At 26.3% G+C, this 9,496-nt stretch overlaps 5 protein-coding genes across 7 annotated transcripts in view; 4 read left to right on the top strand and 1 right to left on the bottom strand.

Moving 5' to 3' along the window:
* LOC111419446 (E3 ubiquitin-protein ligase SHPRH) overlaps window positions 1–715 on the bottom strand; it is a 40,142-nt gene extending 39,427 nt beyond the window's left edge. The window contains exon 1 of the mRNA XM_071195371.1: window positions 606–715. The gene's annotated coding sequence lies outside the window, so the exon portion shown is untranslated. The remainder of the gene's footprint in view (window positions 1–605) is intronic.
* LOC111419451 (circadian clock-controlled protein daywake-like) lies at window positions 12–3,585 on the top strand. Of its 2 annotated transcripts, none has more exons than XM_023052249.2 (6): window positions 12–210; window positions 261–353; window positions 406–544; window positions 2,985–3,118; window positions 3,169–3,318; window positions 3,370–3,585. In XM_023052249.2, exons 1-6 carry the CDS (start codon window positions 141–143, stop codon window positions 3,519–3,521), a joined length of 738 nt encoding a protein of 245 aa, XP_022908017.2. In that variant the 5' UTR covers window positions 12–140; the 3' UTR covers window positions 3,522–3,585. The 2 variants fall into 2 exon arrangements, with proteins under 2 accessions (XP_022908017.2, XP_071051476.1); XM_071195375.1 differs by having other exon boundaries at window positions 113–214; window positions 265–353.
* A 26-nt stretch (window positions 3,586–3,611) lies between these two features.
* On the top strand, window positions 3,612–4,436 carry LOC111419452 (uncharacterized). The gene is made up of 5 exons (XM_023052251.2): window positions 3,612–3,791; window positions 3,844–3,965; window positions 4,019–4,089; window positions 4,142–4,204; window positions 4,256–4,436. The coding sequence occupies exons 1-5, from the start codon at window positions 3,675–3,677 to the stop codon at window positions 4,393–4,395; spliced, it is 513 nt and encodes a 170-aa protein (XP_022908019.2). The 5' UTR covers window positions 3,612–3,674; the 3' UTR covers window positions 4,396–4,436.
* Window positions 4,437–4,895: 459 nt separating this feature from the next.
* On the top strand, window positions 4,896–9,162 carry LOC111419459 (MIT domain-containing protein 1-like). 2 transcript variants are annotated; one of them, XM_023052262.2, is made up of 4 exons: window positions 4,896–6,255; window positions 6,314–6,743; window positions 8,705–8,884; window positions 8,935–9,162. In XM_023052262.2, the coding sequence occupies exons 1-3, from the start codon at window positions 6,069–6,071 to the stop codon at window positions 8,859–8,861; spliced, it is 774 nt and encodes a 257-aa protein (XP_022908030.2). In that variant the 5' UTR covers window positions 4,896–6,068; the 3' UTR covers window positions 8,862–8,884; window positions 8,935–9,162. The 2 variants fall into 2 exon arrangements, with proteins under 2 accessions (XP_022908030.2, XP_022908031.2); XM_023052263.2 differs by having other exon boundaries at window positions 8,705–8,877; window positions 8,935–9,008.
* The window catches only part of LOC111419454 (spindle orientation adaptor protein inscuteable), a 23,991-nt gene continuing 23,570 nt past the window's right edge, over window positions 9,076–9,496 (top strand). The window contains exon 1 of the mRNA XM_023052252.2: window positions 9,076–9,160. The gene's annotated coding sequence lies outside the window, so the exon portion shown is untranslated. The remainder of the gene's footprint in view (window positions 9,161–9,496) is intronic.

The raw sequence follows: 9,496 nt of genomic DNA, 5'->3' as shown, positions 1-9,496 counted from the left end.
TCATTTATTCTGTAAAGATTAAACATTTAAAGTGGTCAAGTTCATCAACTAGACAATAAAAAAAGCCGTTTTGTCCATAATGGTATATAAACGCTTCTCTTAACGAGACAATTCCAGTTTAAATAAAAACAGTGTTAAAGATGAAACAAATAAGATCGTTTATTTTAGTTTGTTTCTTATTTGCCGAGTCAATTTGGGGGGCAAATTTACGTAAGTTTTTCGATTTTCATCAATTAATTATCGATAAATAATTTTTTTAGCTAGCTATATCACAAAATGTAGCCTTTCCGATGAATCGTTTTCAAAATGTGCAATTTCTAGTGCAAATAAAGCGATTTCTAGAATAGTAAAAGGTTCATTTAAACATTAATTGATTAAAAAATGTTATTAAAAATCATTTTTTAGGTGATAAAAAGTATAAAATTCAAAATTTAGATCCGATTATTATTCCGGAAGTAAAATTTGAGGTAAATTCAAATTCTAGGTTGATATTAAACAACGTTACCACAAGTGATTTGAAAAATATTAAAGTAACCGAGTTTAGGTGAGTTTAATTTTAAAATTATTAATTTAATCGAAAGATAAAAGGAAAAACTTTAACCTACCTTCATTACAACAGCAATTGAAGATTTTTTAGTGTTTGTAACCCATCAATTCAAACATAATCTAACTTTGACAGTTCACAATAATGACATAACCTCAAACGTCAAAAAATAAATCTGAAAATAAATCAGATAAATAAAGTTTTAAGCAAAAATTTTTATTTACCTTCATTAAAGCATCCAAAAAGGATTATTTGTTGATTGTAATGTAATAATAACACATCAAAGTTATTCATTTTAAGAAAATCATCAATTCAAACGTGAAGAAGCCGCTTATAATTCACAATGACATAACCTCAAATGTCAAAAAATAAATCTGGAAGTAAATCACGTAAATTAAAATGAAATAAAATTGGATTCATTAATTAATCGTTTAATTAGCTTAATGAAACGAATTAAAACTAGTAATTAATAAAAATTACTTTTAAATATTCCTTAAATTGTGTTAATTAAACAAAATTTTTTTAATGTTTTTATTTTTTTGAAGTTGGTGGAATTGAAATTCGCCCATCTTGGTCGTTGCTACGCAACACTCTCCAAGTTAATTATGACGTTCCAAAATAAGTTAAACTTTATATTAAAAACATTAAAAATTATGCTTTAAAAAGTCATAATCGACTTTTAAAGTATGAACTGACTTAAACGTTAAAATTAAATTAACGTTAAATGTAGTTTAAAACGAAATTGCTTTTTAAACTTTAAATATAAACAAGATTTTTAAGCAAAAACTTTTATTTACCTGCATTAAAGCTTCCAAAAAGGATTATTTGCTGATTGAAATGTAGTAATAACCCATATAAAGTTATTCATTTTAAGAAAATCATCAATTCAAACGTGAAGGAGCCGCTTACAATTCACAATGACATAACCTCAAATGTCAAAAAATAAATCTGGAAGTAAATCACATAAATTAAAATGAAATAAAATTGGATTCATTAATTAATCGCTTAATTGGGTTAATAAAACGAATTAAAACTAGTAATTAATAGAAATTACTTTCAAATATTCCTTAAATTGTGTTAATTAAACAAATATTTTTTAATGATTTTATTTTTTTGAAGTTGGTGGAATTGAAATTCGCCCATCTTGGTCGTTGCTACGCAACACTCTCCAAATTAATTGTAATGTTCCAAAATAATTTTAACTTTATATTAAAAACATTAAAAATTATGCTTTAAAAAGCCATAATCGACTTTTAAAGTATGAACTGACTTAAACGTTAAAGTTAAATTAACGTTAAATGTAGTTTAAAATGAAATTGCTTTTTAAACTTTAAATACAAACAAGATTTTTAAGCAAAAACTTTTATTTACCTTCATTAAAGCTTCCAAAAAGGATTATTTGCTGATTGAAATGTAGTAATAACCGATATAAAGTTATTCATTTTACGAAAATCATCAATTCAAACGTGAAGAAGCCGCTTACAATTCACAATGACATAACCTCAAATGTCAAAAAATAAATCTGGAAGTAAATCACAAATTAAAATGAAATAAAATTAGATTAATTAATTAATCGCTTAATTGGGTTAATAAAACGAATTAAAACTAGTAATTAATAGAAATTACTTTCAAACATTCCGTAAATTGTGTTAATTAAACAAAATGATTTTATTTTTTTGAAGTTGGTGGAATTGAAATTCGCCCATCTTGGTCGTTGCTATGCAACACTCTCCAAGTTAATTATAACGTTCCAAAATAATATAAACTTTCTATTAAAAACATTAAAAATTATGCTTTAAAAAGCCAAAATCAACTTTTAAAGTATTAACTGACTTAAACGTTAAAGTTGAATTAACGTTAATGTAGTTTAAAATGAAATTGTTTTTTAAACTTTAAATATAAACAAGATTTTTAAGCAAAAACTTTTATTTACCTTCATTAAAGCTTCCAAAAAGGATTATTTGCTGGTTGAAATGTAGTAATAACCCATATAAAGTTATTCATTTTAAGAAAATCATCAATTCAAACGTGAAGAAGCCGCTTACAATTCACAATGACATAATCTCAAATGTCAAAAAATAAATCTGGAAGTAAATCACATAAATTAAAATGAAATAAAATTGGATTCATTAATTAATCGCTTAATTGGGTTAATAAAACGAATTAAAACTAGTAATTAATAGAAATTACTTTCAAATATTCCTTAAATTGTGTTAATTAAACAAATATTTTTTAATGATTTTATTTTTTTGAAGTTGGTGGAATTGAAATTCGCCCATCTTGGTTGTTACAAATGACAACAATACAACCTAACCTTAATTCAGCTGGAAAAAAAAAACCTTAATTTTATTGTAGATTTAACTAAATTTGCCGATAAAACATCCAAAACGACATGAAGTTAATCTTATTAAAAATGTTATTATGTTATTATTGTTTTAAGCTTGGATCCAGTAAAGAAAACTTTAGAAATACAAGGAGTTATCGATAGATTAGAAATGATATCTAATTATGATGCTCTCGGTGTGTTATTATCAATTCCAATAAAAGGAAACGGAAAAGGAAACACCACGATTGGTAATTAATTCATAAATTAAATTAAAAATTAATAAATATAAAAATTTTAGTGGAAGGTTCTTACACGTACCGGGCAAATTACACATTAAAACCAAAAAATAATGAGGAATATTTAGAAATAACCAGTAGAAAATTTGATTTTAAAAGTAAAAGAACTTATTTTTATATGGATAAGCTTTTCGGAGATAATCAACAGTTAAGTAAGTTTCTTCTCTAAGTAATTAGAAAAAGTTAATTAATTCTTGTTTTAGATGATGAATTTAATAAAAATCTCAACGAAAATTGGGATGTAATCGCGAAAGATGCCTTTCCCTTTTTTGGATCTGTTATGGAATCGGTTACAGAATCTGTTTTAAATGGAATTTTTAAAAATGTGCCTTTCAAGGATATCTTTTTACCTTAAAAAGTGTTATAATATAAAAAACTCCTTTATAATTAGAAAAAATATAAAGAAATTTCAACAAAAACTGTTGCATTATTAACAAGCTTATTAAAATGATAACAATTCCTATATAAACCACTCATTTTACAATCAATTCGTTTTAAAAACATTAAAATGTTGCTGATTATAACAATAATTATTATGTTTGAGTTTCTCACAGTTAAAGCTTCGCTTCCAAACGATTGCGAAGCTTTCGCACTTAATAAAAGTACCGAAGCGGCCGCAAAAGCTGTAAAATTATTTCAAAATTAAATTAACTTTATTTGAAATTTTTTATTTTTAGTGTTATGGATTATGGTATGGTTATGGTGGAAGCGATAAATGCGAAAATTGTTGTTTAATAAGAAATATATCAGAAGTTAAACCGGGATTACTTAAAAAGCAACACTTAATTAAAAAAGGAAGGTTAGTATACAAAATAAATCTTTCCCTACATCCTCTACGATACTTATTTTCAGTGAATATCCCGAATTATCAATAATATACGCCACAAGAGAAAGAAACAGTTCTACTTATAAACACCATTCAAGTAAAACTTTAAAAACCTTACAGATTCCTTTTTTAATCTATAAATCTTTTAGCTGATGAAATAGCTAAAATCGTTGGAGCTGATTGCAAAAGATACCTTGTTGTTGTTATGAACGGTAAATTCTAATTTTTGGCATCAACAATAACTCACATTAATGTTATTACAGATACAGTATTTGTGTTTACACGAGAAAAAGATCCTTCTGATATTCCCAATAGAATTGAGGGTTTTAATAAGTGTGGTTGCAATTTTTACAAGTACAACCCTAATAAGAATTGTATAAATACAAATCTTCCTACCTGTTAAACCTTAAAAAAATAAATGTAATAAAATGTTTTAATATCTTACATTACACTACTATTCGTGAAAAAAGTCAAGGCCCCTTTATTGCTTTATGTAGGTAAAATAAAGGCGCGACGTACTGTCTAGAACGGAGCGCCTTTTCCGATTGGACCGTGCTGTGGAAGATAAAGAGCGAAGAATACCATAACATATAAAAAAAACGAACAGTGCGAACTTCTTTCCAAATATAAGGAGAAATAAATTGGTTTGGAAAACCAATTTGTATTCTCTTTACAGATTTCTGTAATCATTTTCTAAAGTTCGTCAAATGATGTATGTCCATCTGGCCGCTGGAAGTTTCGAAAATCATTTGGTTTGTAAATGTATTTGGAAAAGTATTGAACAATAATATTGTGTCATCTAGGATAATGACAAAATAATATTGTACAATAATATTGAGGTCGTTTTTATATAATATGCATCTTAAAACGCACTCCTGTTAAATTGGTTGCCTATACCATTCAAAATATTCATATATATACTATCTTCTATATCGCTGACTCCCTATCTAAGCAATGAGTGGCGAGCGTTTCCATCAAAAGAAGACGGAATGATATATGTTTTGTCTTTGTCGTACCCCGGTGTCGTGAAAGCGCTAGCGCGAATCGTAAATTTTAAAGAGTGTGAAGTGTTTAAAATGCAATTATTATTATAGATGGTTTACTTTAACTATAAATTATCACTGATGCATCAAATAAATTAGAGTATATGTACTTTTGTGTGAAATTGAGGTTAAATATTGCATTAAATATCAACTTTATGTAGATTGTTCATTAAAAAAAATATATAATTTTTAACATAATTTGTGGGCTCACGCTATTTAAAGAAGTTGTTACATTAATGAAAGATATAAAATATATACTTACTATTTAAAGTACATAACATTCTATCTTAAAATTTTCATTATTAATAATTAGCTGCTTGTTTGTTTATGTTTGCGCCATGTACTTACCAGACTTGTGGGTTACACCAATTATTTTTGATTAGATTACAAAAGGGTAACAAAATAAAAGACGAATTTTAAGAAAACTATTTTACTCTATTGATTTTTAAATAAAACGAGTTTATAATACTTAGATCGGATGTAATTAAGTTTTAAAGAATTTACTATTTAATGTACATAATATTCTATCATAAAATTTTCATCATATCGATGTAATTATTAATTAAATTTTTAAGAAAAATGTTTCAAGAAAAGGAGGGCTTTAAATTCTTTTTTATTACACTGAGATCGTTCCTTCTACCTGCTCAACCAATTTTTAGGCCCCAAAAATATCTTTTAACAAATTTTCTTCACTTTCTTAACAAATAATAATTACATTTTAAATTGCTAAGTCCTAAAATATGTTAATAATTATGTTATTATACACATGAAACCTATAATATACATAACTAAATATTTAGATTTTAGGTTATGTTTATGTCAAACATTTATTTGTTGATTTATAAACATCAAGGTCATCAGCTGCTATTAATTTTTAATTCACCGTCCAATAAGATAAAAGCGTACTCATCACGTGTTCACACATGTCTCTTGAGTCGACCGGGGTACGACAAAGACAGATATATATATATCTGCACTCTAGTGTTTACACTCTTTTGCTGCCTTAGTCAGCGATATAGAAGATAGTATATATATGAAAATATTCCATCAAAACATTAACTTTGTTTTCTATTCAACAAAAAGATTTATTAAAATGAGTTTTGAAAGTGTTGCAGCAACAATAATTCAACGAGCGGTACTCTTGGATACACAAAAACGATACACCGAATCTTTAGTATGTTACCAAGAAGGAATACAAATTTTAATGAAGGCATTAAAACGTAAGTTTAATTTCTAACCTCAAATTATTTTTTTAAAGTTTTAAATAAACTCTAATAGAATCTCCAGAGCAAAAGAAAACCTATCTTCGTGGTAAAATCGGGGAATACATGAGTCGCGCCGAACAAATTAAACTAAACATTAATAAATTAAAAGATGAAGGAAAATATCACGAACAGATAAACATTGGTGATAACGAAACGGGGTATGGATATGAAACCGTTTTTGGAAGATTTTTAGATGGAGATGTGTTAAATGTAATTGTTGAAGATCCTTATATCCGGTTGTTTCATCAGTGTCAAAATTTTTTGAGATTTTGCGAATTATTAGTGAGAAAATGTAAAAATTTATTTTCACTGACGTTGATTACAACTAAGGATAATAAAAGTGATCAAGAAAATTGGTTAATCAGTATTCAAAATGATCTGTTGAAGTATAAAGTTAATTTAAAGGTTGAATATTCAACTACTTTACATGATCGACAAATTATGTAAGTTATTACCTCTTTAAATATTAAATACCCCCTTAAATTTAACGATTTTTTGATAAATATTGAAAAGATTTTAACAAGAATCAAAAATGCTTTAATTTGATACTAAACATGATATATTTGGGATGAAAAATAAAGAATTGAGGTTGGAATCTGTCAAATGTGAAAGTTAAATATAACGATTTTTTGATAAATATTGAAATGATCTTGATAAGAATCAAAAATGCTTTCTTTTGATACCAAACATGATATATTTGGGTTAAAAAATAAAAAATTGTTAGAAACTGTCAAATGTCAAAATTAAATATAATGATTTTTTGATAAATATCGAAATGCACTTGATAAGAATCAAAAATGCTTTCATTTGATACCAAACATGATATATTTGGGTTAGAAAATAAAAAATGTAGGTTAGAATCTGTCAAATGTCAAAATTAAATATAACGATTTTTTGATAAATATTGAAATAGTTTTGATAAGAATCAAAAATGCTTTAATTTGATACCAAAAATGATACATTTGGGTTAAAAAATAAAAAAGTTCGGTTATAAACTGTCAAATGTCAAATAATCGCCTTTTTGTGTTAAAAAATTAAGATATCTCGATAACGGTTGGAAATAAATAAGTCATTTTAAAGGATTTTTAATTGTCTATCCATTAATGTTAAAAAAAGAACAGTCTTATAACCAAACATGATATATTTGTGTTAAAAAATAGAAATGTTAGGTTAGAATGTATCAAATGTCAAACTTAGATTAACGACTTTTTGATAAACTATGAAATGATCTGAATAAGAATCAAAAATGCTTTAATTTGATACCAAACATGATATATTTGAGTTAATAAATAAAAAGTTAGGTTAGAAACTGTCAAATGTCAAAATTAAATATAACGATTATTTGATAAATACTGAAATGATCTTAACAAGAATCAAAAATGCTTTAATTTGATACCAAACATGATATAATTGGGTTAAAAAATGAGAAGTTAGGTTAGAATCTGTCAAATGTCAAAATTAAATATAACGATTTTTTGATAAATATTGAAATGGTCTTGATAAGAATCAAAAATGCTTTAATTGGATACCAAAGATTATATATTTGAGCTAAAAAATAAAAAGTTAGGTTCGAAACTGTCAAATGTCAAAATTAAATATAATGATTTTTTGACAAATATTGAAATTATAGTGATAAGAACCAAAAATGCTTTAATTTGATACCAAACATGATACATTTGGGTTAAAAAATAAAAAGTTAAGTTATAAACTGTCAAATGTCAAATAGTCGCCATTTTTTGTTAATAATTAAGATATCTCAACAACGGTTGGAGATAACTAAGTCGAGTTTCGGTTCATTTTAAAAGATTTTTAATTTTCTATCCATTAATGTTAAAAAAATAACAGCTTTAAAACTAAAAAGTTTTTCTAAATTTATTTGAGGACCACTCGGTCGAGTTCAAACAGTGCTAGGTACCGCTAGATGGTGCTAGGTTGCTATACATTTTTATTGAACTAACACTAAACTTACTGGAAGGTTATAGAGTTGGCAACTTCGGCTATTATTTCTTTAACAGCGTTGATTGTAGTAGCACGAATATTTTTTTCAATGAAGTAATTAATTTAATACAAAAAAGTAAATAATAAATTTTAAATATAACAACCTACACCAGCGCCATCTTTTGCCTGATGATCGTTTCTATTGGAAATAGCGGACTCACAATTCGCCACATGTAACTGGTGTGAGCGCGTGTACTCGAAAGTTATAATGTTTATACACATATTAAAAAAACTTACCTCATTATCCTTTATGTTTACACCTAATTTCATACATTTCTAAATTTGACAGTTATCTTGTCATGGTATCTTTTAACAAGTTGAGCGCCATCTGTTGTTTAACAACTTCATTCTACAATGAACTCTGTAAAATAAAATTAATTTATTTAATTATTTTTATTAATTTTAGGTTAAGTTCCGGATGGATAATAAAAATCGGAAGAGGTTTAGATTATTTTAAACCGCCCGAAAACAAATTTTCCTTGGGAGTTTTCGACATGGATTTAAGAAATTGCCACGAAACTTCAATCAATATATTTCATTCAAATCATGTTAGAACTAGTTGATTAAAATACACTTTTTGTAACTTGTAAATAACATTTTTTTTAACCAAGCTTGTTTTATTTCTTCCTTTTTTAGATCATTTTTGGTAAAAACCCAACTTGAGTAAGAACCAACCAGAACTCGCCGTTTTTGAAAGGAGTAGGGCGAACAACGTGCTCACAACAAACTTCAATTTCCCCACCAACTTCAAATGCATTCGATGTGTTCGCGAAGAAAGTTGGTTTTTATGATCTATATGGTTTCATGGTGTTAATTACATTTAAGGTTTTAAAAGGAGGGTGTTTTTATATTTTTGTTTGAGGTGAGTGTGTTTAATTATTACATTTTTAATTTAAAATGTTACAATAAAATAATTTCTTAGAATTCTTGTGTCATAAAGACCACAAGGAAATTTCTAGTTTATCACAAAACTTGGTGAACATAGCAACTTATTTTGTCATAAAAAAAAATTAATCTAAATTTAGACCAAAAAAAGAATCTACCTGGTTTTTATAACCACTCAAGTTTTCTAAGAATCTTAACATTTCGTACAAAAAGTTTTATTGGACCTAATTTGCATGCAATATTTTTCTCAGAAAAAAATGTTTTTAGAATTTTTTAGAATTTAACAATACACAAAGAACTTCCTTCCAGGTAT

This window comes from Onthophagus taurus, chromosome 3, assembly GCF_036711975.1.
Source record: "Onthophagus taurus isolate NC chromosome 3, IU_Otau_3.0, whole genome shotgun sequence".
Lineage (NCBI taxonomy): Eukaryota > Metazoa > Arthropoda > Insecta > Coleoptera > Scarabaeidae > Onthophagus > Onthophagus taurus.
Note: the sequence above shows the minus strand (reverse complement) of the source record. Positions and strands in the feature narration are given on the sequence as shown.

Excerpts from the sequence above, each read along its gene's own strand:
- LOC111419452 (XM_023052251.2), top strand. The coding sequence starts at position 3,675 with ATGTTGCTGATTATAACAATAATTATTATGTTTGAGTTTCTCACAGTT. Across the intron at positions 3,966-4,018 it reads CACTTAATTAAAAAAGGAAG|TGAATATCCCGAATTATCAA; the intron begins GTTAGTATACAA and ends ACTTATTTTCAG. Across the intron at positions 4,090-4,141 it reads TACTTATAAACACCATTCAA|CTGATGAAATAGCTAAAATC; the intron begins GTAAAACTTTAA and ends TAAATCTTTTAG.
- LOC111419451 (XM_023052249.2), top strand. The coding sequence starts at position 141 with ATGAAACAAATAAGATCGTTTATTTTAGTTTGTTTCTTATTTGCCGAG. Across the intron at positions 354-405 it reads GATTTCTAGAATAGTAAAAG|GTGATAAAAAGTATAAAATT; the intron begins GTTCATTTAAAC and ends ATCATTTTTTAG. Across the intron at positions 3,319-3,369 it reads CGGAGATAATCAACAGTTAA|ATGATGAATTTAATAAAAAT; the intron begins GTAAGTTTCTTC and ends TTCTTGTTTTAG.
- LOC111419459 (XM_023052262.2), top strand. The coding sequence starts at position 6,069 with ATGAAAATATTCCATCAAAACATTAACTTTGTTTTCTATTCAACAAAA. Across the intron at positions 6,256-6,313 it reads TTTAATGAAGGCATTAAAAC|AATCTCCAGAGCAAAAGAAA; the intron begins GTAAGTTTAATT and ends AAACTCTAATAG. Across the intron at positions 6,744-8,704 it reads TTACATGATCGACAAATTAT|GTTAAGTTCCGGATGGATAA; the intron begins GTAAGTTATTAC and ends TATTAATTTTAG.